General features: G+C 40.4%; 1 protein-coding gene across 1 annotated transcript; it reads right to left on the bottom strand.

The window, feature by feature from the left end:
- Positions 1-16,654: 16,654 nt before the first annotated feature.
- LDOC1 (LDOC1 regulator of NFKB signaling) lies at positions 16,655-19,002 on the bottom strand. Its single transcript, XM_027054732.2, has one exon. The coding sequence runs from the start codon at positions 18,853-18,855 to the stop codon at positions 18,415-18,417; it is 441 nt and encodes a 146-aa protein (XP_026910533.1). The 5' UTR covers positions 18,856-19,002; the 3' UTR covers positions 16,655-18,414.
- Between the last annotated feature and the right edge of the window lie 8,402 nt (positions 19,003-27,404).

Genomic DNA, 27,404 nt, shown 5'->3' with positions numbered 1-27,404 from the left:
CAGCCAGAAACCAAAATGGGTTGTTGTGGTTTTCAAGGGTGTGTGCAGGTATTTTTAAAGTATTGAACAGATACGTAATTGACAATGACCTACCATTCAATGATTTGAAGGAGTTTATTTATATTCTATAGGCATTTTTCAACATCTATCCAGCAATGCCTTGATGTAAGAGGATATCGAGACATCTTTCACTGAGATGAAAAGCAGGACGTTTTCCAGTATCGTATTAGCTTCCGGACTACACGCCCATGAAACTGTATCTCTCAGAGGCAGGGCTCTGTTATGAGCATTATTAGAGAAAGGGCAAAGTAAAGCTCAGTAAATACATACTCTCTTCCCGCTTCTATCTCTCGCTCCTAAAAACGTGTTGACTGCCATGCCACTGATCAAAAAATTTCCCTCAGGTTTTCTGGAATAATCCAATTTAAGTGCTAAAGGAGTATGAGGAAAGGGCAAGATTGAATCTGATGTGCGTATATATGTGTTCAGGGGAACGAGGCTGAGGCCCGGGAAGGTCTCAGTGAGGAAGTAAACATTTGAACCAGACCACCAACAGCCATACAGGAGAATATCATGCAAATGCTAGATATCAAAGAAATATTTCTATCATAACTTCCAACTGAAAATTTAGAAATTACTATCAATGATGCTTAAGTTTTCCATGGGTACTTCTGACAAAAGGAATTTTAAAAATAACCAAAAAGCATTAAATATGCAATGCTTAATAGACAAGAACACATAAATAAAATATTCTCTCAAATTCTATTGTTCCATTCATATGTATGAGGGTAGCTGCCATCCCAGAGGCAATTATACCAAGCTCACTGCAGAATGGAATGTTGCATCCAGAATTCTTTTTACTGCACCTTTCGAAATTTTAGACCTAAAGGTGTATAGGCTAAGCATACTTATGAAAACTACTCCATTCCATGGTTGATTCATCAGTCAAGGGAAGAGGGAAGTACACAAAAAAGAAAAGGACATGGAAATTGGAAGGTATGAAAGAAGAAAAGTAACCTCAAAACAGGTAACTACTGTATGCATACAGACATATCTCTTGCATTGACATTTTTAAAAACGCGTTATGTTTCCTTCCCCAAAAGTGTCCTTTAAGCCTAAAATTTAAATCAGTAGCATTTCCCAATTTCCCTAGGGTGGAAACATGAGTCCAGTGTTCTCAATGGTGATGACTTGGTTTTTTTTTTAATAGTAAAACCTTGGTTTGCGAGCATAATTCCTTCCGGAAACACGCTTGTCATCGAAAGCGCTCGTATATCAAAGCAAATTTCAAGAACCACTGGCTCAGTTGTGATCATGTGGCACTCGGCGTCACGTACTACTCGTATTGCAAGACATCACTCGTTTATCAAGTTAAAATTTATTAGAAATGTTTGCTCGTCTTGCGGAACACTCGTAGAGCAAGTTACTCGCAATCCAAGGTTTTATTGCACTTGCATCGCCAGCAGAGCTTAGGACACTTTAATGTTATGACTGACAATCAAGTGATAGGGAAAGCAGAAGCTGTATACGTCATTGATAAACCACACAAAGATTTCCACTCCCAGCTCTCCTTGCTTACTACTTTTCATTGAAAAATTAAACAAGGAAATGATCATGACATGCAAAGTGCTGAAACACTTTACCAAAAGAGCACCATGCCAACCTGCTTTCGCAGAAAGGCTTACTTCCTTCTAGGGCATGCTCCTGCCAGTCTCCTTCCTTTTGTATTTACTAAGGTAATGCTGCCTGAATTTTCTGATTTCCCCAGACCTGAGTATCTCATGTTTAAAATCATTCATTCACTCATTCGTTCATTTATGTAACAGATATACACTAGTGCCTACTAGATGACCTAGGTACTAGGGCTATAGCGGAGAATGAGACAAGCAAGGACACTGACCTCAAGGAAAAAGTATAGCATACTGAGAGTTTATAACAGGGTAAACTGGTGTCATTTGAGAAGCGGGTGGCACTGGCCAGGTAAGGCCAATCTGGGAAAATTATATTTGAAGTAAGATCAAAAGAATGTTGGAGTCAGCCAGGGAAAGAGAGGTGGGGAAAATTGTTCCAGGTGGGAAAACAGCAGGTGGACGTTCTTGTGGAAGGCAAAACTGTGGCCGTCCTGAAACTTCAAAAAGCTGGTGTAGCTGGAGCTCTGAGTGAAGAAGAGAAAGGGAAAGATGAATTCCAAGAGAAGTAGGAAGGGGGGGCACCTCGTGCATGGCCATGGCAGAAAGTCTACATTTGACAAAGCACTCCAGGTACTCCTAGAATTTGGTGGAATAAAGACAATCATGTTAACTAACTTGCTAGAACTCTTTGTACAAATCAGTGTCAAGATAAACATCCATCAAAATGAACACGCTTCATATCCGCAAAATGTGTACATTTTTACATTGATATACTATTGAGTTTATTGAATGCAATATATTTTCTCCCATTATTTTTCATTTATATTTTCCCATTCCCCATTACCTTAAATACAAGTAGTCAAATGTAAGATATATGAGATTATGCACTATGCTTGTTTCTGAAATTTCAGTATGTTGTAGCAAGCATCTGTCATCACATTAAATCTGTTCTCACAGATACTTGGAATTTTTGTTTGCTTTGGTTTTTATTTTTAATAGGCCTGTCTTCAAAATGGATGGTAACATAGAGCCAATCTTGTCTCTTGATTAAGCAGATGAGTAAACTGAGGGCATACTATGAAATAAAAGTATGTTCTCTAAATAATAACAACTCTGTATGCCAAAAGCCTATTTGGATTTTATGAATCGATGGTTTAAGGCAATCTTCTCCCACGATATCCTTGAAGGATGTGTGTGTGTGAGAGACAGACAGAGGTACAGACGTACACATACTGCTGTCTTCCATTGCCAACGATACTACTTGTAGTGAGAACTGCTAGTGTCATACTACAACAAAAATAGAATCAAAACCAAGGATGTTTTTCTTTACTAAATGCACACGTAAACTGACCTATGGGTTAAAATGTTTGGCCAACTACTGCCATAAAGACAGTGAATTCCATTTCATGGAACCAGTATGGAATGAACAGAGTATAGGGGTTTAAGTTCTCCTATAGCTATTCACTAAGTGTGTGCCTTGCACAAACTACTTAATCTTTCGGAGCCTCAGTTTTCTTATCCATAAAATGAGTATAATGCATTCATAAAATCGAAGTGCAGATCAAACTATATAATATAAAGGTATTAAACATTTTATGAAGCTATTCACTATTATCAAAAATTAACTATAATTAATAATTATTAAAATGCTAGTAAACTATTTATTAAACAAAGTATTTTGTAATGTCACTTTTTTTTCCACTGGAGAATTCTGATGTACTAATCTTGCAATGATTAGTTTGCTCGTATGGATTTAAAATGAACCTGAATATGACAATCTCGCTGATACTTAAATTGTCCCAGAGCATAGTAAAAAGAAAACTTTCATTTTTTTGCATGAATGAAGCACAGTATTAATATAGAAACCTGGTAAAAACACAAACAGGAGAACTACAGACCAGTCTTCTGAATATTGATGGAAAACTTAGAATTATATGTGCAAAAAGATTCCAATTACATATCAAAAATAAAAAGATAAAAATATATGATGACCAAATCAGGGGTGCCTTGGTGGCTCAGTTGGTTAAGTGTCCAACCTCAGCTCGTGAAGGTCATGAGTTCACAGTTTGTGGGTTTGAGCCCTGTGTTGGGCTCTCTGCTATCAGCATGGAGCCTGCTTTTGATCTTCTTTCTCACTCTCTGTCTGCCCCTTCCCTGCTTTATTTCTCTCTCTCTCTCTCTCTCTCTCTCTCTCTCTCTCTCTCAAAAATAAATAAACATCAGGGGTGCCTGCATGGCTCATTCAGTTAAACATCTGACTTTGGCTCTGGTCATGATCTCATGGTTCAGGAGATTGAACCCCGCATCGGGCTCTGTGCTGACAGCTCGGAGCCTGGAGCTGCTTCTGATTCTGTCTCTCCCTCTCTCTTTGCCCCTCCTCCTCTTGTACTCTGTCTCTCTCTCAAGATAAATAAACATTAAAAAGAAAGTTAAAAAGATATTATGACCAAATGGGATTTATTCCAGAAATGCAGGGATGGTTTAATATTAGAAAATTCCTTATCCACCATTTTAATAAATCTAAGGAAAAAAAACTATAAAATTTTCTTCATAGATGCTGAAAACAGGCTATACAAAATTTAGCACTGTGACGTAACATGACCTCTCTCTCTCTCTCTCTCTCTCTCTCACACACACACACACACACACACTCACACACATACACACACTACACAAATGTATACCTATGTGTTTATAAATATGAAGGTAGGGAAGCAGGAGGTCTGTCATTAAGGAGTACAAAAAGGGAAGAATTCCCTCTACCTCCATTACAATTTCATGACAAAAGAAAAAAAACTGTAGGCATGAGAATTGGAAAAAAAAAAGCTTTGCATATAATAGTCTATCTGGAGAAACAAAACAAAAAAACACAAAAGCTAAATTAAAGTTTTTGGCATGACATAAAATTAGCACAAAGAAATAGCATACATATAGAGAAAATTAGCACAAAGAAATAATAGCACACATATATATATAGAGAGAGAGGGAGAGAGAGAGAGAAATCAGTTAGAAACTACTTAGGAAATACAGTATTCAAATCCTATATAGGAAAATATTAAAACATCCCTGAAAGGCCTGAAATGAAATCTGAACAATTGGAAATGCAGCTCTTACACTTGGATAGGATAACTCAACTTTGTAAAGACGTCGCCCCAGTTTAACATATTAATTCACTGCTATCTCATCAAATATAATGAGTTATTTATGAAACTAGACATGTGGATTCTGAAATTCACATGGAAAAATTAACATGTAAGAACCCTGAGAAAAAAGAGCACTATAAGGAAAGCTACGGCTACCACATGTTAAAACATACCCTGAAGTTTCTATGATGGAGATTGTGTGTAATGGCAGATAAACAGGCCTACAGGCTCATTTTACTAAACAGAAAGTTCACACATAGACACAAAGACACATGGAAATACAGTATATATAACTATATCACATAACAGAAAAATAAATGTTTTACCAAATGGCATGGGACACCTGCATAACCACTTGGGGAAAACATTAAATTGGATACATCACACACTAGAATAAACACCAAACAGAACAGCAATGTAAATGTTAAAAAATTGAAACCACATAAATATTAAAACACTGGGGGGAATTTCTATACAACCTGGACGTGAGGTAAGTCTTCTAACTATAACTCAAAGTCTAGAAGCAATAAAAGAATGATGAACTTATCTGCATAAGAATGAAAAACGTCAGCACTGCAAAAAATAAATACATAAAAATGGTAAAAGAGAAATGAAAAACTAGAAGAAAATCCATGCAAGTTATATCATAAACAAAGGGCTACTTCCCAAGGATATAAAGAGGTTTTCAATGATGAGAAAAATAAGAAAAATAGTCAAAAGACATGAACAGATAAGTCATAGAAAAAGAAATAAAAATAACCCTTATCATAGGAAATACACTTTGCTCACAATAAGAGAAGTGCAAGTTAAAATTAAACTGAGGTACCATTTTAAAAAACCTATCAGATAATCAGAATTCAAAAGAGCTTTTATCCTGGTAATGCTACAGGATAACAGGGAGTCTCAGCCATTTCTGACAGGTATGTAAAAGGACAAAACCATGGTGAGAGGGAATTTAGAAATATCTAACACAATACACATGCACTTACCTTTTGATCTAGCAAGCCTTTTCCCAGGAATTTACTTTAAAGATATACCTCCACAAATATAAAAATAAAATATGCACAGTCTTTAGTGGCGAAAGCTATTTTTTCATGACAAAATATTTCCTGTACATAGGACCATACATAAAAGAATTATGAATAAGTAGGGCAAATCCACAAAGTTAATTATGCTGCTGCACCAAAATGAGGATGGTTATCTATGAATTGAGAGTTACTTCCGGATTTACAATTAAGTGAAAAAAACAAGTGCAAAGGAATGTATGTAGAAAACTCCCCAACTGATTCTATGAGGCCAATATTATGCTTATACCCAAACTATACAAAGACATCACATTACATGACATTATTCCTTATGAATACAAACAAAAATTATCAAATTATTAGCAAACCAAATCTAGCAACATATAAAAAGGTTGTATTACATGAATAACTGTGATTTATTCCAGGAAGCCAAGGTTGATTCAACATATAAAAATCAGTCAGTGTAATACCCCCATATTAGCAGAATAAAAAACAGAAAAGACACAATCATCTCGATACATACAGAAAGAGCATGTAACAAAATCCAACATCTTTACATGATAAAAACACTCAAAAAACTTGGAGTGGAAAGGGATTTCCTCAACTTGCTAAAGGACATCTATGAAAAACCCACAGCTAATCTTAGATTTAATGATGGAAGACTAAAAACTTTCTAAGATCAAGAGCAAGACAAGGATATCTGTTCATGTCACCTCTATTCAACATAGTACTAGCGGTTATAGCCAGAGAAATTAGGCAAAAAAAAAAAAAAAAAAAAAAAAGAAAGAAAGAAGGAAAGAAAGAAACAAACAAACAAACAAACAAACAAAGAAAAGAATGAAAAGGCATCCACATTGGAAAAGAAGTAAAACTATCTCTATTTCCATACGACATAATCTTGTATATAGAGAATCCTATGTAATCTGCAAAATGAACTATTAAAGCTAATACACAAGTTCAGTAAAGTTGCAGGATACAAGACCAGTAAACAAAACTCAGGTGTATTTCTATACACTAACAACAATATGAAAATGAAATTTGATTTTTTAATTTTTTTATTTTTTAAATATAATTTATTGTCTTTTTTTTTTTTGAGAGAGAGAAAGAGAGCGCATAAGCGAGGAACAGGGGCAGAGGGAGGGAAGGAAGGAGGGAGGAAGGGAGGTGGAGAGGGACAGGGAGAGGGAGAGAGAGACAGAGACAGAGAGAGAGAGAGAGAGAGAGAGAGAGAGAGAGAGAATCTTCAGCAGGCTCCATGCTCAGCACAGGGCCTGACACAGAGCTCGATCCTATAACCCTGGGATCATGGTCTAAGCTGAAATCAAGAGTCAAATGCTCAACCAATTGAGCCACCCAGGCACCCTTGAAAATGAAATTCTAAAAACTCAATTTAGAATAATAGCAAGGAGAATAAGAAACTAAGGGATAAATTTAACAAAATAAGTGGAAGACATACAATAAAAACAGGAAAACATCACTGAAACAAAATAAAGAAGACCTAAGTAAATGGAAACATAATATTTATTGATTGGAAGACTTAATGTTGCTAAAATGGCAATATTCCCCAAATCGTTCTAGATTCAACAGAGTGTCTATCAAATCCCAGTTGTCTTTTTGGAAGACACTGACAATCTGAGCCTAAGATTCATATTAAAATGCAAGGAATCCAGAATAGCCATAAAAATCTTGGAAGAAGAAAAAAGTTGGAACACTCATGCTCCCAAATTTCAAAAGTTACTACAAAATTACTGGCATAAAGATAGACACACACAGCTCAGTGAAGTAGAACAGAGATTCCAGAAATAAACCCACACATCTATGGTCAACTGATTTTCAATAAGAATGCCCAGATAATTCAAAGAGTGAAATAACAGTCTTTCCAACAAATGGTGCTAGGACAACTGGATATCCACATGCAAAATGATAAGTATATGCTACTACCTCACACTATGTATAAAACTTTGATTCAAAATGGGTCAAAGACCAAAATGAAAGAGCTAAACCTTAAAACTCAGAGAATTATGAACACATAGATGTAAAACATTAAAAGTATGAAAATGTAGGTGTTATTCTTGTGACCCTGGGTTAGGAAATGGTTTCTTAAATATGACAGCAAAAGCAGAAACAACCAAAAAGAGAATAGATAAATTGGACTTCATCAAAATTAAATATTTTTGTGCTCCAAAGGACACTATCAAAAAAGTGAAAACATAACCTGTGGAATAGGAGAAAATATTTGTAAATCATATGTATGATAATAATTAGGATGAGTACGCAGAATATGTAAGTATTTCTAACAACTCAACAATAAAAAAGCAACCCAATTAAAAAATGGGAATTTCTGTAAAAAAGATATACAAATGGTCAATAAGCAGAAGACAAAATGCTTGCCATTATTACTCATTAGGGAAACACAAATCAAAATCACAGAGATCTACCACTTCATGCCAACTAGGATGACTACAGTTGGAAACAGACAATAATAGGTGCTCCTAGGAATGTGGAGAAATTGTAAAACCCATATATAATGCTGGTGGGATTATAAAATGGTACAGCCGCTTTGGAGAAACAATCTGTCAGTTCCTCAAAATGTTAAACATAGAATTCCATGTGACCTAGCAATCCCACTCCTAGATATAATCCAAGAGAATTGAAAACAGGTGTTGAAACAAAGCTTGTACATGAATATTTATAGCAGCAGCATTTATAATAGCTAAAATTGGAGATAGCCTAAATGTCCATTAATTGATGAATGGAGAAACAAAATTTGGTACATTCTACAATGGAATATTATTCAGTCACAAAAAGGAATGAAGTGCCGATATATGCTACAACATGGATGAACCTTGAAGGTATTATACTAAGTGTAAGAAGTCAATCACAAAAGGGTATGTATTGTATATCATCCCATTTGTATGAAATGTCCTCAATAGGCAATCCATAAAGACAGAAATTAGTGGTTTCCAGGAATAGGGGGGAGGGGAGGGAGATGCGGTAATGGGGAGTAAGTCCTAATGGGTACAGAGTATCTTTTTGAGGTGATGAAAATGTTCTGGAATTAGACAGTGGCGATGTTCGCACAACTTTGTGAATAGTGTACAGATACTGAATCGCCCAAATGAAAGGGTGAGTTTTATATGGTATGTTAATTGTAACTCAACAAAAAGGTAACTTTAAAAGAGCAACCCAGATATAAATGTTTTGTTAAGGAATTCCAAAATTTTCTGAATATGGGGATCACTGAAGGATTTTTGAATAAAAAAAAGTGGTAAATGAGATTTAGGTTTCAAAAAGACAAACACTAACAGCAATCAGAACAGGTTAGAAGGAAGAGAGCCTGTAAGAAGGGTCATCTAGGAGTCCATTGAAATAAACATGGCAGGCAAGCAGGGCCTGAACTAAGGCAACAGTAGCTGAAAAAGAAACAATAATCTGGCGAGGTAGTAGAGGAATGTATCTTTTTCCAACTGTACTGACCTGAGTTACCACTAAGGTAAATGTTTCAGGATAGCCTGTTTTCACTGATAAACACAGTTTTCTTATCAACTGTCCAGCAGAATTAAAGCAACATAACAGAATTTATAAATCCAATGATCTATATTTTACAACAGGATGTGAATGAGTTTACGGTTCTTACAGTATAAATTACTGTTTCCAAAAGAGCATGATTTTACAATAGTATCAACAGTTGTTTTTCATTTTCACCATAACTTTTCCAGAATAAATGCTAATTCTATTTGTTTTAAATTATGTTAGTACTCATTGTAATAGAGCTGAGCAATATAGAATGAAAGAGCAAAAAGATTCCTTAAAACTTGGCATTGAGCTTTCTGTTCTTTTCACCTTCTATACGTGTCTGTATACACACACACACACACACACACACACACACACACACACATTCATATACACATAGGTTTTAAAGTATTTGTAAATGGCATCATACTCTACATGTATCTGTGAATTACTTTTACGCTTAATAAATCCTATCAGAACTTCCCCTCCTAAATATAAAGAAAATATTAGTTTTAACCCCCCTGCATTGTAGCTCATATAGGGATATAATTTATTGTAATTTATCTAAGTCTATCTCCTTTGATAAACAGTTTGACATTGTTGCTCTTGTTGTTGATGTTGCTATTAAAAACTAAAAGAGTAATCCCAGAATCTCTCTTTTTTTATTTTTCTAATGGTTATTTATTTTATTTTTTTTACATTTATTTTTTAAATATAATTTATTGTCAAATTGGCTAACATACAGCATATAAAGTCTGCTCTTGGTTTTTCGGGTAGATTCCCATGGTTCATCGCTTACATACAACACCCTGTGCTCATCCCAACAAGTGCCCTCCTCAATGCCCATCACCCATTTTTCCCTTCTCCCCCACCCCCCATCAACCCTCAGTTTGTTCTCTGTATTTAAGAGTCTCTTACAGTTTATTTATTTTTGACAAAGAGAGAGAGAGTGTGTGAGCCGAGGAGAGGCACAGAGAGGGAGGCACAGACTATGAACCAGGCTACAGGCTCTGAGCTATCAGCACAGAGCCTGACGTGGGGCTCAAACCCATGATCTGTGAAATCATGATCTCAGCTAAGCCGAAGTCAGATGCTTAACGACTGAGCCACCCAGGCAGCCCTCTCAGCGTCTTTTTCAAAGCTCATACTAGTTCCTGCAAGTACCCCAGTGTTTGTATAAAATGGGGATGGGATCACAGAAGTTCAGAGTTGGAGGGGACAGGGGGAGTTGTTCATTCTAAGAGCTATTTTTTTTAACGAAAGAAGAACCTGTAGAGGTACCTGATAATGAAAATACTTCAAATTACAAACAAGGAAACAAAGATCTATGAGACATGAGCAACCTGAACAAGGCACTACTTTCAGAGGCAGCATGAAATTTATCAAAAGAGCACTGGACTTGGGGTGGGAATTCCTGGCCCAGATTCTGACATTTTCTAACATGGACAAGTCCTTGAGCATCTCTATCCCCAACTGTAAAAGGTAAATAAAAATCCTTGTCCACTGAGTTGGTGTGAATCTCAAAGAAGAAAATGAATACAAAAGTGACTTTTAAAGTGTTAAATTATGTTCACATGTTAATTAATATTTTAATGTGTTGAATACCTTTTATCCTGACACTCCAAATCCAGGATCAGTATCTTTCTACCAGAACATGCAAGTCTATAACAGTCAATCTTACATTCCTATTTTACTACATAGTATCTAATGAAGAAAAGGAGAATGAAGTTAACATTCACTGACTACAAGATAAGCTACTAGGCAGTTTTTTCTTATATTAGTCCAGAGATGTATTTATTCCCATGATATAGGTACAGAAGTGTTGTGTTGTGTTGTGTTGTGTTGTGTTGTGTTGTGTTGTGTTTTGCTTTGCTTTGTTTTAGTAGGCTCCACATTCAATGTGGAGCCTGATGCAAGGCTTGAACTCATGTCCCTGAAATCAAGACCTAAGCTTAGATCAAGAGTCAGATGCTTAACCAACTGAGCAACCCACGCACCCTAGTACAGAAGTTTAGAGTCAAGTAAGTTGTCTGGGGTTGGCAAAGCAAATCGGTAGCAAAGCCACAACAGGGATCCAAGTCTTCTGATCACCAACACATTCTCATTGAACTCAAACTTTAAGAGCAATCCATTCTCAACTCACAATAAACCCATCCTTCTATATATACTTGTCCACTTCTTCAAAGGTTCATTTTCTGATACTAACTTCTACGTCCCCAACTTTTATTCCAATGAATAACAGATTTGTTTCCCTTTTCTATATACATATTAATCAGATTTCTACACAAGCAGCCGCTCTACTCCACAGGTGTCTAAAACCCTTTCGTTTTTCTTCTTGCTACAAAAGGGGAAAAACAGTTGTTTCCAAAACTGATAGTACAATTGACTTTATTTTTGAAACACACATGTGTGCGCACACACACCTACACACACACACACACACACACACACACCTGTAGTGAGAAAATATTCTAAGTCATTAATATTTTCATTTCCTTTCAGGTTCTCCCACCCCTAGAGTGGAGTCTTTTTCAATCCCTCTCAAAAGTTAGCTTGACACTTTGTGGGAACGCAGACTACCTCAGGTGACTGAGACATCAGAACTACTGAGCAGTGGGGTGAGAACAGAAAGTACAGAATGTTGACTCTGAAAATAATATCAGAAATCATCTAGGTACATTCAGGTACAATGAAAACAAGAGAGCGCCACTGAAATGACCCGTGAAATGTTAAAGCAAAGGTGTAGGGGGTCAGATTTGTCTCATCTCCAGAAAATGGGAAGTACACAAGGTACGAGCCACCAATGTTGAATTATTTGTGCCAGAGAAAATGATTTTGGGACTGGACTGAAAATGACAAAAGAAGGCTGACTATGGTTACTGGGGAAGAGCAGCATTACTACAGAGTAGACAGGATCCTGAAGCATCCTTGGAACCCTGCTACCGGGGTGAGGGGGTGGGTGGCAAATAACACTTCCTAGAAAAATATTGCCAGAAACAGATGTGACTTCATATCACTGACATGAAGTATCATACTATCTCATATCACCCTCAACTTTAAAAATAAAAAGCAATCATTGCTAAGCAACAAGAGAAGAAATCAGAGATATGAAATTCAGGAATATGCAGGAGTCAGTAGAAGCTAACACATGAGCTGCTAGTACCCAGCAGAGACATAGAAGAAAAACAAAACTATCACAGAAATGAAGCCAAATTGGAAGCAACACAAATAAACATGGATACTCCTGAAACCACTGTAAAAACATACAAAACAGGATTGAGAAAAGTAAGCAGAATGAAAAATGAAAACATTTCTGAGAAAATTTAAAATATTAAGGGCAGGTACAAAGGGGGGGGTCAACATAAATATCAGTCTATATTATATGTATTCAAAGAAATAATTAAGATAGTTTTGCATAAACAAATCAGGCCTTGAACATACATATTAAATGGTCAAACCAGGTTCCACAAAATATAACAAATAATAAATAACACTCAGATATACCATGTTCCAATGTAAAGAAAAAATATCTGATAACTCAATAAAAATATCAAGTCACTTATGAGTGAAAAACATTAGGATTATTTCAGACTTCTACAAAATAACATTCAATGCTAAATGTTGACAAATTAGTGAAAGAAAACTGCGTTCAAAAACTCAGGGAATATAGTTCTGGGAGGTTTTCAGGGGTTTTTTTGTTTGTTTTGTTTTGTTTTGTTTTGTTTTGTTTTGTTTTGAAAAAGAAACAACTACAAAGTGGGGGGGGGGGGGAACCTGGCTAACCAAAAGGAGTTATGAAAATTGAACAAGATAATAATTATTTCTTTCATTTATCAGATATATTAAGATTATAACACATGTAGGGATCATGGTCACAGAAAAATATGTAAATATTTCAAACATGGACGACATAAAAACAATGTAACTTACAAAGTTGATAGGGAAATAGAATTAGTGCATATGTTCAGTTCCTCATCTTTCATGGCTGAGAGTCAAAACAGATCATTCGTATCTGAAAAATAATAGAGGTATATACACTATTTAAAGGTATAAACACTAAGAGAAAGAATGTAAGCATATAAACCGGGAAGCACAGAAATGGGAGGAGAGAGTGGAATAAATGGAAACATTTTAAACATTTTCACAATGACCTGAAATATCATAAAGAAAATAAAAAGGCAAGTGACAAACTGGGCGTAAGTATTTACAACATATATCACAGATCCCTCATAAATAAGGAGCTTCCAAAAAATTGAGAAACATCAAAAACCCAAGAGAAAATTGAGCAAGGATATGAAAAAAATAAAGCAAATCCAGAATATAAGAAATTCCATAGGACATGACCCAGTTTCCTCAACAAATAAATTACAGGAAATAAAAAGGGCAGAGAGAAACATACCAATTAAAAGGTTAAGAGATATATAAACCAAAGGCAACATGCTGACATTTTTCGAAAATGGATTCAAGCAAATAATTTAAAAGACCTTTCTATTTATAATTTAGAAGATATTTGATTATGGATTATTAAATGTTAGTGAGTCATTGTTAATTTTAGTACATGTGATCATAGTATTATGGACTGTTTTTAGAAACCTTATCTGTCAGAGGAGTATGCTGAAGTATTGATGTATCTGGGATTTGATTTAAAATATTCCATGAAAACTGTAAGAAAAGGGATAAAGGAAGCAAAAATATTGGTAGGTTTTGAATCTGGGGATGGGTTTAGGGTACTCATTATACTATTCTCTCTACTTGTGTGTATGTTAAAAATTCAACATACATTTGAATGCACATTTCTAAAAGTCCCATATGGCAATGCAATTATCTGTGCCTAGGGAACAGATAAATCAGAAATATCACAATTATCTCAATTTCCACTGAAATATAATTGCCTTTGCTTTCCTTTACTGGTATTATTTTTTTTTTAACTAAAGATTTAAAATGAGGCACAAAAACAGTCACGTGACAGTTTTTATCTTGCGCTGACGGGTTGACTCTGAATTGGCTGTTCGATTCAATTAAACTAACTATATAAAGAGTTTGGCTAAAATATAAGACTTGCAGTACTGCAATTTTGCTGATGAAATACTTCCATCATTTAGAGAGGGGAAGGGAGGAAGTATGTAAATGTTGTGAATAGTATCATGGGAAAAATAAATTTGTTATTGATCACACCTCAGATACCAGCCCAAGGGGAGAAAGGGAAGTACACATGTCTGGCTATTCTGAAATCCCCTTCGTAGTACCTCAGCCCCCCACCCCCTGCCGCTCCATGAACAAATTTCACCATGCTATTCATGATGGCTTCAAGCAAGCTATTGCCCATCCCAGGGTAATTGCATTGTTTTTTTTTGTTTGTTGTTTTTTGTTTGTAAGTCTCTGGAAACCAGAACATCTGAAGATTTAAAAAAAATTCCTAAGAGGCATTTCAGACAGGAGAAAGAAAAATGCAAAGAGAATGATCAGAGCTTCATTAAGGGAAGTAGGGTGGTTACCAGCACTATCAAAGGACAGCAACCAATTCATTGTATCTACCTTTAAAACTAAATGATCATCAGACTGTAAGGAATATACTTGAACAACTCAGTAATGCAAACCACCAGACACGTTAAACACAACTTTAACAAAATTCGTATTTCAAAGCAAATAAGAAATATGCTTTATACAATTATCTCACCCTGATCACCCATCAAGGAAAACATTTTCAGGACCTTGAATTCATGCTCCTTTATTAGCTTTAATTGCTTTAAGAACCTAGAATTTTTTCTTTGGAATTCATTTGTTAAAAAACAAGTGTTCCACTAATTTCAAGATGTCTCCTTCTCTTCTGCCTACTTCCAAATTGCTGAGGTTTTTACTACGCTGCAATAGCAGAAATAACCAAATACAATGTGCATAATGTATCTCTAGCTTCATATACCATCCTGCAAAACACAGCAACACAAAATTATGAGATAGCAGTGTTTACCTATTCAAATGATTAAAGAAATCTAAAATACAACGGTAGATTTTTCATGATTAAATGATTATGACCTTTAATATGATTAATTTCATTTCCTTGGTCGCATAATGTCAGTGACCATTTTAAGGCCAGCATGACCAACATGAGAATTCAGGAGTCTTAAGTTCCTATCTGCTATTTCAACATTTCTACCTACTTTTAACAATTTACATCCAAGTGGTGCTTTTATCTTCAGACCTGTTTATTTATTTCCCCATTCTCTTCTGCTCTGCTTTATGCCACTGTCATGAACTTCATCCTAGGTGGTAGACTCCTTGCAAACAACTGTGCTTCTCTTGCAGAATCTGCCTCCCAAGGCAGCCAGATTCTCACACTTCTCTACAGCTCACAGAACAACCTGCTGTTCCATCATACAGGAAGGACATCACCCCCCATACACACCCATACACTCAGAGCAAGCTCATGTGCATACCCGCATACACACACACACGCACGCGCCCAGGACATGTGCATTTCAGATCTCAGAAATTCCTTGGCCTAGCTTCCCTGGCTGCTACTCAGAGAGCCGTTCCTTCCCCACAGAGCATATGCTCACTTGGTTTGCTGCTAGGGAATAGATCTCATCTACTCATGTCTTCAACTTCCACACCAAAAAGTTTGCTCCCGGATCTAATCACTGTCCAGATTCTTTCTGGACCTTATCTGTAGCTAGATATAATCCCAGTTCTGGCCCAAGGCACCATAGAAACAATAACCTGGAATCCTAACAGGGCAACAAGCACCTTTCATTCACCACTGTAGCATTAACTCCTCTCAGTATATCTGGACCACTGATAATTACGAATGAGTGATTTGTGGTCCTTTTCCTAGCTTTCAGCTCTTGCCCACCACTTTCTCACATCTACTCCCAGTGTGGGCTTCAACCTCCTTTGCTAAGCCATATCTATGCATTCTTAGCCTCCAGAAACAACATTCCTGGGCCAGAGAAATCACTCCTGCCCTCAACTTTACCTGTTTACCAAGTAAACTGGCTGGCCACCTCTTAGTCCCACAGAATAAATGAGGTCTCAACCATTCTCTCATTTCTACTCTCCCTGAGCCTGTTCTGTACCTGTTCACCCCTGACGTTTTCCTACTAAAGCCAAACTGACAGCAAAACACCTGCTCTGAAAGTTAGACTTCCGATCCCGAGTCTGGGAGTTAACAGCCCATGTTTAGTGAGTGCTCACCATGTGGCAGGGACAGGTGTAAATACCTCATGGGTGTGATCTCAACAAATCCATACATGTGTGGAGACCAGTATGATGACCAGTATCTCATTTAACACACATTGTGCGGTTTACCAGTACAAATAAAAGCATAACCAGCCTCAAAAGGTCTTATGCAATAGGGAAGTTTATTATGTAAATTAGAGATCTTAAGGTAGGGCTGGCTCCAGCCATGGTACAATGAGTACATTTGGGCAGATGCAGAGGATTCTGAACCCCTCACAACCTCTTCAATGTTCCTGGTTGGCAGAGGTAACCCCCAAAAACCGCACAACCAAACCTCTCTAACATTTCAATGAGTTTAATGAGCACCCGCCCCACTCCCTCAATGCCTGAGCCCTCCAGGTCCACAAAGAGGTCCCAGCATAGCCCAGAGAGCAGTAGGAGGTCTCGTTCAGGAGACAGCCAGGGATCTTGCCAATTTCTATAGGTAGGAATCTGGGACACATGTATGGGTGGGGATTCTAAGAGTGTTCACCTGGGGTGATGAAATGTTCCGATCATGCTCTATTTACTATGCGTACCCTCACCTAGGATTTAGGATTTAATGTTAGCTCAAGCACTTGAAAGGGGGCTTTAGAACAATGTGCTACCTTGTTAATCATAGTCTGAACTCAATAGCACCCCACAGGCAATAAGGATTAAGGGGCAGAATTTCCCTGGTGGTGTTGAGAGAACTTAAAGGCTCTGGAAGATAGTAACATTGTATGTCTGGATTTATGCCTATTGTCCCATTCTAATTATTAATAGTGCCCCCTTTCACTCTCAAACGTGTTCCAGTTTGGGACAGTGTGCCACCTGCCAAACCACCCCTTACCCATGCCACCCTGGAGGCCCCAGAGGACACTCACTCCCTTTGCCAGGGCTTTAAGAAATGCCTTGGCGGGGAGAGTACCAGAAGCCCTATACAAAACCCTGTGGGCCCTGTCCTCTGTAGCCTGGAGGTGACAGTGGTGAATACTGGGATTGAACTAGGTTTCCTGATCTCGGTGGTAGTAATGGGAGTCAGAGTGAAACTGGGAGAGGCCAATGATAGCACTTAACCATTAAAAGACACTCCTTTCTTTTTTCGTAGTGCTTGATATTTATTGAAAAGAACGTAAACGCTTTTTCCAGGTGGTATTGAGGAGCTGGGCTGAGTGCCTGTTTTTGTTTGTTTGTTTTGTTTTTGGCATTTTTGTCCAAATGCACACATCTGTGGGACTGCTGCAGTTTTGAAAGAAAAAGGACAGCTGTGCAAAACTGGTGCATAGGAGAAAAGAAATGTCAACAATTTGGCTGCCAGGCACGTTAGGCTCCTGCAGCAATCTGGTGGGGCAGGGGAGGACTCTGAGAGTAGGTAGGGAACTAACCAGGTTCAAAGACTGGCCCCTTCAGGGGTTGGTGAGTTGTCCGAATCAATGTCCGAGGACCAACTCAGGCATCTTCTAGGTCGGTCCTTGTTTTCAAGGCTGTGGTCTGTCGCTGGAATGTGGTGGATGGTGGTGAAGTGGCAGCGTAGGTCTCTGGGCAGATGGAGGCCTTGCAGTCGGCAGGGCTGTGCGTAGTCTCACCAGTTTGTAACAGGGGCCTGCCCTATAGCCGGGGCTCAGGACACAGTCCAAATTAGCAGGGCAGGGTCCTAGGGCTGGCCAGAGAGGGTGGCGGCACGCTTCAGAACGAGGCCCCAGCGGCAGGTTAACTGGGGTACAATTCCTGGAACAAAGGCAAGCACTACGGGGGTCGGTGAGGAGGCGAATCGGAGGGCAGGGGTAGGGAAGGGAATCGGAGGGCGAAACGGAGCTTGGCGGCTCCGGGCCGGGCGGGGGAGGGGGGGGAGAGGATGGCGGCGTGCAGGGCCCTCCCCCCTGGGCCCGAGGGTCTCCCGGCCTAGTAATCATCTTCTTCTTCGTCGTCGTCGTCTTCTTCGTCGTCATCCCAGCCAAAACACTGTTTCATCTCATCGAGGAAGGCCCGGTAATCACCTAGGATGGGGCTATCCATCTCAATGTAGGGCACCACCCACTCCTCGGCTTCCCCGGTGAGCAGGCTGATTAGGAATGCCACCTTCATGGCGTCGTTGCAGAATCGGTTCTCGTTGACGAGCATGTAAGACGCCGTCTGCACGATAAACTCGGGGAGCCGGGAGCTCTCGCCGCTAAACGTTTCGGGGAAGGGCACCGGGCAGCTCGGCGGACGTACCTGGCGCAGCAGGGTGGCCCTCTCGCACACCAGCAGCCGTAGCTGTTCCATGAGCTGGCTGTTCTCGATGCTCAGCGCGCGGTGCCGCATCAGGAGCGCGTGCAGCAGTAGCACCAGCTCGTCCACCATGGCGAACGACTTGGAAGTGCAAGGTTGAGCTCGGCTCGGTTCGGCTAAGGTGCGCACTGAGGCCTCGCAGGAAGTGCGTGTCCGCGGAGGCGCACGGAGGCCAGGGGCGGAGGGCGGTGCGCGCAGGGGTCCGGCGGCTGCGCAAGCTCCGCCCGCAGAGCCACTGGGGCGGCCGGCGCGCCGGCGCGGCCCGGGTCGGGGGGCGTGGTCAGGGAAGCCACCGACTCCGCGTGGGGGCGTGGTCAGGGGGAGTGGGCCGAGCCTCTGGGACTCGGTCTGGGAAGGGGCGGCCGGGGTCGCCGAGCGGCGGGCCCGGTAGGATTCCAAGTCCGCCCGTGTAAAGGCAGGGGACCGCGGTGGCACCCCGGATATGGGCCCGGCTTTAGCCAGGAACGAGTGAGCGCCACAACCCATCTCTCAGAGAGAGCGAACCCGCTCAAGTTGAAAGGATTAATCACCGTGCAACTCAGCCGACTCACCCAATGCAGCGTTCCTTGTCGGGTCTGTGGCCGCTAGATTCCATTTGCGTGTTTTGTTAACACACTTCCTTGCTTATTTAAATCTCAGCCGCCCAGAGAGCTATTAGCACTAAGGGCCGCACTGCGGGAGTCACACATCCTTTCGGAGTTATGAAAGACCCTTAGGGCTCCTCTTTTAAAACAAAACAAACAGGGATTTTTCTTTAGTTGGGAAATAATGTATACCTACATCCTTCTTTTAAAAAAAAAATATTCTTTTAAACAGTGAACTGTAAAAAGTTCTGCAAAATCAACTTTCGAGAACCATTTGCAGGCTCTTGCCTACTATTTCAGGTCCTAATGTTAGTCTCCCCAGGCCATCATTCATACATTATTCGTTGCTTAACAATGAAGACTTGTGTTTTTAAATGCTTTCGGTTTTCTGCTTTGAGTTTGATTATTTAAATAGCCGTTGACAACGAAGTTGGGTCCAGGACCTTAGAGCTGACATTATGTTGGCTGTGCTTTTAAAATACATCCCCAGTTCAGTCACCTCTTGTCACTGTTACCACTAGCACCCTGATCCAGCCTTCCTTTCTTCCGACCAATTACTTAGCTCTCACTCTTCTGTTCCTACAGCGTACACAGGAGTCCCCCCTTATCCATGGCTTCGCATTCTGGTGGTTTCATTCACCTGTGTCAATGGTGGTTCGGTCTGGAAGCGGATGACCTTCCTTCCCACCTAGCCTCAGATCAAGAGTAGCCAGATGCTGCATCACCATGCCTGTCATTCACCTCACTTCGTCTCATCACTAGGCATTTTAGCATCTCACATCATCAGAACTAGGGTAAGTACAGTACAAGAAGATATTTTAAGAGATATTGTGAAACTTGTATTATAGTAAAGTGATATAAACATTCTGTTTTATTCTATTAGTTGTTAATGTTTTGCTCTGCCTAATTTATAAATTAAACATTATCACAGGTATGTATGTATAGGAAAAAAGCTGGTCTGTATAGGATTCAATACCGTCCTCAGTTTCAGGCATCTACTGGGGGGGAGGGGGTCTTGGAATCGATCCTCCGTGGATATGGATATGGATATGGATATGCCTGTATTTCTCAGTGCCCACGGAGAAAGCCCTGCCTCACCCCCTCACCTATTCCCATCTGCTGCTCTAATCACATTGTCCTTTTTGCTGATCCTCAGTACACATCACGTAGCTCTGGCCTCAGGATCTTTGAATCTTCGATCTTTTCTGCCTTGCAAGGCTCTCTCCCCAGTTAGCTGCCTGACTCCTTCGCCCACTGTTTTCAGAGAAGACTTTTCCTGGCCACGTCATCTATCAGAACACCCTACTCTCTTGTCAGTAATGTCTAACCTCTTACCCTGCTTCAGGTCTCTACGTAGCATTTATCATACTAGTGGCCATGGTACCATATAGCACTTTGTTCATCAGTCTGCCTCCACTTTACAATGTAAGTCTCTGTGAAAAAAAGACTTTGCTTTGTTAGCAGCTCTATCCCCAATGCCTAGAAAAGTGGCCCGGAGTAGAAGATCCACAAATATTTGGTGGGTGAAAGAATCTCAGGGTGCAGATGTTGAGATAAAAATTAGAAGTGGTAGCTACACCAGGTGTTCAAAATACTCTTTAAATTGTCCAAAATGATCTATCTCTGGTCATGAGTCAGTGAAATGGTGACTGATGTAATACAAATGGCAAAGTGGGTTTTTAAACATCCTATTTTGTATTTTTACAATAGAATTGAATGGGCATCCGTGGAAGTGAGACGCTGAGAGGAGACAAACAGGGCAAGTCCAAGTAGGAAGGGGGGGGGGCACATAACACTACTGGGAGGGTGTGCAGTGGGGAGAGCATACAGGAGGCAATATGAGCCTTGGGCTCTCCTGTGGTATGGGCTCCCCCACTAGATGAGAAGCCCCCAGGGGCCGTGCAGAGACCCTCTCAGTCATCCTTGTGTTCAGCCTCTCACAGTGTTTACTGGGCACTGGAATGAAGGGAATGAAGGGGCAGGAAATATGAGGGGTAGGTATCTGGCCATTCTGCCCATTCCCAGCTGAGGGTAGAGGGTGGACCCGCTGGGTGGTTGTGTCCAGCTCCACTTGTCATGTCCAGACCCTAATACAAGAAGAGATGCCTGGGATTCTACTCCCACTAGCAAACATTGTGTGACAGGCACCATATCTGGTGATTGACATCAGCTGCCTCACTGACCCTGGAACAAGGGCCTTGCACAAGGATGGGCACTCTAGGAGCCTGAGACCCGGGAGAGCAATACGTTGGTGGCACAGCACCACAGTCTCGGCTTCTGTAACTCTGGTGCACACGCCCTCTCACTGCACAATTGTTACATACTGGGCCTCAGTGAATGAGGCAGGTCTGGTGGGGACCTAGAGATAATTAGGCCCCTGCTGCCCTAGTCCTCTTCCTTATGACCCCGTGGCAGAGGGAGTCTGGAAGGAAAACAGAAGAAGAAACCATTAGTAGCACCTCTGGGGGGGCTAGTGTTGCTAGGAAACAAGAAATGCCCTGACCAGAACTGATCACAGAGCTGAGCAGTGACTTTGGACGGTGCTTTCCAGTTTGGAGAGAGGGAGGAGAGACAGGCAGTTCATCAGTGACCCAAGGGGGAAGCAGCTGGGAAGAGGTGAGTAGGATCCATAGCCAAAATCATCATATAGACTCATAATGTTCATGATAACCAGTTTGTGGGTACCCATGATGCTCTGCCACCAATGCTAAGGCCTGCTAGCCCTTCCTTCTCCATTCATCTTGCTCAGGGCTGCAGATCGCCTTCCTTGCTCCCTTTCTTCTCTCAAGTGACCCTTGGATGTTCCCTTTCACCCGTGCGAAGATGCCGGGGGCAGGGGCAAAGTACACTGTGTGTCTTTTCTCAGGCTCAGAAACTTTATCAGGATAGCTCTGGCTCGGAATGTTCTGAGGGTGGTTCACACCCCCACTATTTAGCAAGAGCATTGGCCCAAGGCCAAGGAAGTGATCTCTGGTGCTCCTCACTTCCACCACCTTCGAAGCTTTAAACCCTACGCTGGTATAAACTTGTAAAATTACAGCCAGACTTGTAAAATTGCCTTGAAACAAACATGAAAGTGTCCCTTGGTTCTTTAGCCTCCAGAAGGGTATGTACAGATCGGACAAACCAGTCTGGCACTTGACTGTGAAGCCAGGTGCACAAAGCAGCTTTGGAGGGGATATTTGTAAGAGGGGCAAATGGATGCCACTAAGATCCAGGCTCCTGCCTATAGACCTGTCCCTTTCCTCCTTCTTAAGCAGGTACACTCTGGGCTACTTTTTACAGCACCCACATCAGGAGGGCTGTGGAGACCTCCAGCCTAGGGAGAGGAATGAGCAGGTACAGCTTACCAAAGTGTCCTAAAACATTTTTACATGTTTATTTACGTACTAAATTAATGTATTCTTATGGCTAAGAAAATTAAATAATACTGACGTATTAAAATTAAAGGAAACGTTCCTCGTACCTCACCTGCTACCTACAAAATCGCACTTGAAAATTCAAAATTCAGTTTGTCTCCTTCCAGATACATCCATGGGGTTTGCAGGATCCAAATACACATAGTTCTGCTAATAAACATATGTCAGTCCGTACATGTCCGTAGACACAGATAGGATACACAGAGCTGTCTTCTTAATGACTGCATAATACTCCACCCTAATTTCTCAGGTACACTACTGCTTCGGAGCTAAAGACACCCCGCTCTGTTCATTTTCTCAGATGATGCAGGAGAAGGATTGTACCAAATACACTCACAGTCCCAAAGATAAGGAAGTGGAAGATCAGATTTCTTTTTTTTTTTTTTATTTAAAATACCTTTTTTAACATTCATTTATTTTTGGAGAAAGAGACAGAGCACGAGCAGGGGAGGCATAGAGAGAGAGGGAGACACAGAATCGGAAGCAGGCTCCAGGCTCTGAGCTGTCAGCCCAGAGCTCGACGCGGGGCTCCAACCCACGAACCGTGAGATCATGGCCTGAGCCGATGTCAGATGCTTAACTGACTGAGCCCCCCAGGTGCCCTGGAAGATCAGTTTTCTATAACTGAATGATGATTTCTATAAATTAATGTCTTATTACTAAGTAATTTTCATTATCCATGTATATGTTTCTATTTTGCTATAACCTAGAGTTTATTTCCTTCATTATATTGCACTAGATTTTTGTTCTCGTTTTTTTTCATTCCTAATTCTTTTAATGTCATGAGTCACCTGGAACAGACAAGAACTTACACTTTTGGTTTGTTTCTAGCATTTTGATACATTTGTTGTTATAGATATTGGCATGTGTCCTGTCAATTTGTGTTTACTTGCTTTATTTTAAATGTAGAATAGGCCTCTCTTTCAAATTGGTTGGTTACTTAATTAAGAGAGATGTTTCATGAGGCAGAATACGTGAAGTGAATCGAAGATAATCACAGATTCTTTGCCACTTAGTGTAATCAGGAGGTAGAAACAATTTTTTTTTTTTTGCCCCTTTAATCTGGGCTGACTTTATGACTTGATTTGACAAAAAAAAAAAAAAAATGGGATGGAAGTAACTTATAACTTAGGACGCAAGGTCTTAAAGACCTGAAGATTCTGCCTTTGCCACTCAGAATGCTCCCTACTAGGAGCCAGCGGCCCGGTAAGAAGTCTAACCACCCTGGGACGCCTGGGTGGCTCAGTTGATTGAGCAGCTCACTTTGGCTGAGGTCATGATCTCACAGTCCGTGAGTTCGAGCCCTGAATCAGGCTTGCTGCTGTCAGTGCAGAGCCTGCTTCAGATCCTTTGTCTGCCTGTCTCTCTGCCCCTCCCTTGCTCATGCTCTCTCTCAAAAATAAATAAAAACACTTAAAATTTAAAAAGGAAGTCTAACTACCCTGAGAACACTGTGCTGTGAGGAAGCTCAAGCTAGCCCCATGGAGCAAGGCTGCAGACACACATGAAAATGAAGCACCCCCCACCCCCTGGATGTTTCAACCTGAATGCAGCTGAGTGAATGACTCCAGCGGACCGCTTAGAGCCAAAACACTATCCTGAATTCCAAAACTACATGAATTCCCGATCTACAGAACCATGAACAAATAAAAGGGCAGTGGCTTTCAACCACAAAGGTTTGGGGTAGTTTGTTGCATGACAGTAGAGACTGAACCTGGAGAAATGGGAGATGCTACACATAAAAGCATGCACCCCATGCAAAAGCACTGACATGATACAGTGAATCTACAGTCCTATTCTCTTTTTGTTACATTCTGTGTAGGTCCACTTTGTATCAATCAATTACAGGGCCAGACTCGCAGCCAGAGTTGTTTACACCTTCCCTGAGATCCAGAGCCTTTACCCTGAAACCGTCTCCTTTTCTCAGTCTCACACACCAAGCAGTATTTCCACTGTCTTGAATCGACCCAGAGCCAGGCCCTACACAACTAGAGACAGTCCCTCTGCCCCAAAGCCTTCTGGGATCATTTAAACTCGTGAATCCTAAACTCTTTACCCTGCATTGCCTAGCCTTTCTGGTGGGAACTCCAATAAGAGCTCTGTCCTGTATCTTCCCCTTACTCCCTTCTGCCTACTGACTACAACCCGGTGCATCCCCATGTGGCCTCGCATAGCGTGGTATGCCCTTTATTCTTGGCAAATATAAGGAATACAAGTGTTATTCCGATGGCCTTGACCTGTGCATATAGTTAGGCATCTCCATAGTTTAAATTGCTATATGTATGATTGAGAGAAGTCCAAACTATTCCGCTCTAGTGGGGAGCTCTAAGGAGACCGCACATCTGTGTCATTGTGTGAGTGGCTGTACCCAAGTGGACATATGCCTGTTGCTGCCCTCTGCCACCAGCGATGCTACTTGTCATGAGAACTGGCAGGGTCACAGTATGACAAAAATAAAATCGAAACTGGCTACGTTTAATCTAAGGCATATGCATGCTATGTAAATGCCGTGAAGCACATTTCAGGGCAGCATCAGGGAAAGAAAAGAATTTGTGAAATTTGGGTTCAAATCGTCAAACTCCTGTTTACTGTGTGGCTTGAGCGAGTCACTGAATTCTTCTGAGCTCAGTCTCCTTTTTAACAAATGTGTATAATAATAGGATCTAAATCACAAGACTGCAGTGAAGATCAAATGCTAAAATATAAAAGTATTTGGCAAACTACAAAGTGCTATACATAGATTGCATGTTATTTTTCCCCAGAGAATTGTGATTTATTAGTCTTACAGTGACTATATTACCTGTATTTTAAATTTAATATGTAGTTTGTTCACCTCTCTTACTTCTAGGATCTATAAATTTCGCTATAAAATTTAAATTAAAAAATGTTTACTCTTGAAAAAAAAGTAGTTGGAAGAATAAAATACGATTTCATGGTCGTCGTGCTTTCTGCCAGTTCAAAACATGCTGCTCTCATAATGAGAAGACATGCTTTTTTAGGGAAAAGAAGTGTCTAGCCTAGCATTCTGAAGGCCATTGTATAGCATTTTCTATTTTCTCCCTCAGTCTTGGGAGACTTCATGCTCCATCTGGGTTGTGGATATATAACGCTCTGTCAGAGTAAAGAGGCGACTGTACTTCCAGAAACCTTCCTTCATCACCTTGCCACCATATCGGTCCTCCTGGGAGAGGCCAGCAGCCCCAGGGCATCTGAGAGAAGGAAACAGGGTTTTCCTTAGCCCTAGGAGCATCTCTGGTCGGCCCTCAGCTGAGTTCCAGCATCCTCTCCTCTCAGCTTCCCTAGGCTTTCCTGCTAGCCGCCATCAGCTCCCTGGGCTCCTGCACACCCAGTGTCTAGTTCTCTCCATTTGGAAACTGGATTCTTTCCGTAAAAACCCTCCCTAGTTAAGAGGAAGTGTGTGCTGTATAAGAGTGATCCCAGGGGCGCCTGGGTGGTTCAGTCGGTTAAGCATCTGACTCTTGATCTCTGCTCGGGTCATGATCTCAAGGTTCATGAGTTCGAGCCCTGTGTCAGCCTCTGTGCTGGCAGTGCAAGGCCTGCTTGGGATGCTTTCTCTCCCTGCCTCTCTGCCCCTTCCCCATTCTCTCTCACACACACTCTCTCTCTTTCAAAAATAAATAAACTTTTTTTTAAAAAAGAGTAATCCCAGTACCTTTCTCAACTGTCATACTGTTTCCTGCAAGTGCCTCGGTGTTGGTGCAAAATGGAGATGGAATCCCAGAAGTTCAGAGTTGGAGAGGACAGTGCTAGGTGCTCATTCTAAGGGCTATTTTGTTGTTAAATGAGAGAAGGACCTACAGAGTGGCCCGCTAATGAAAACCAATTATAAATGAGGAGCTGAAGTTCTAGTTCTAAAACAGTAACTTGCATAAGGCAAACCTAAGAGCCTACCTTTAAAGGCAGCATGAAATTATAAAAATAAAGTAGATTAGGGGAGGGAATACCTGGTCCAGGTCCTACATCTGACATGTTCTATCACAGATAAGCCATTGAGCATCTCTGAAACCCAATTTCCTTATTTGTAAAAAGTGAATAAAAATGTCCCCTCACAAAGTTGGTGTGAGTCTCAAATGAGAAAATAAATATGAAAGTAAGTTTTAAAGTGTAAAATGCTTTTCATACACTAATTCTTAATTTCCTTTCTTTTAAAACTTGCTTTGAAATAATTTCAAATGTATAAAAGACTTGTAAGATTTTTATTAATTCCTACATATGCTTCCCCTAGGTGAACCAATTGTTAACATTTTACCGTATTTGGCATATCTTTCTCTCATAGTCAGTATTTTTGTGTGTATGTGTGTGAGATCTTTTTTCCTAAACCATTTGAAACTTGCAAATAGGAAAACTCATTTCCACTTATTATTACAGCATGCATTTACTGTAAGCAAGTACACTGTCCTACAAAACCACAGTCTAACTATCGAAATCAAGGAGATTAATATTGATATACTTTTAAATTTTTTTTCAATTTTAATGTTTATTTATTTTGAGAGAGAGAGAGAGAACAGGGGAGGGGCAGAGAAAGGGAGAAAGAATTCCAAGTAGGTTCTGCACTGTCAGCACAGAACCCAATGCAGGGATCGATCCCACAAAGCAT

Source organism: Acinonyx jubatus, chromosome X (assembly GCF_027475565.1).
Source record: "Acinonyx jubatus isolate Ajub_Pintada_27869175 chromosome X, VMU_Ajub_asm_v1.0, whole genome shotgun sequence".
NCBI classification, from domain to species: Eukaryota; Metazoa; Chordata; class Mammalia; order Carnivora; family Felidae; genus Acinonyx; species Acinonyx jubatus.
The sequence above is the reverse complement of the archived record's forward strand: the minus strand, read 5'-3'. Positions and strand labels throughout refer to the sequence as shown.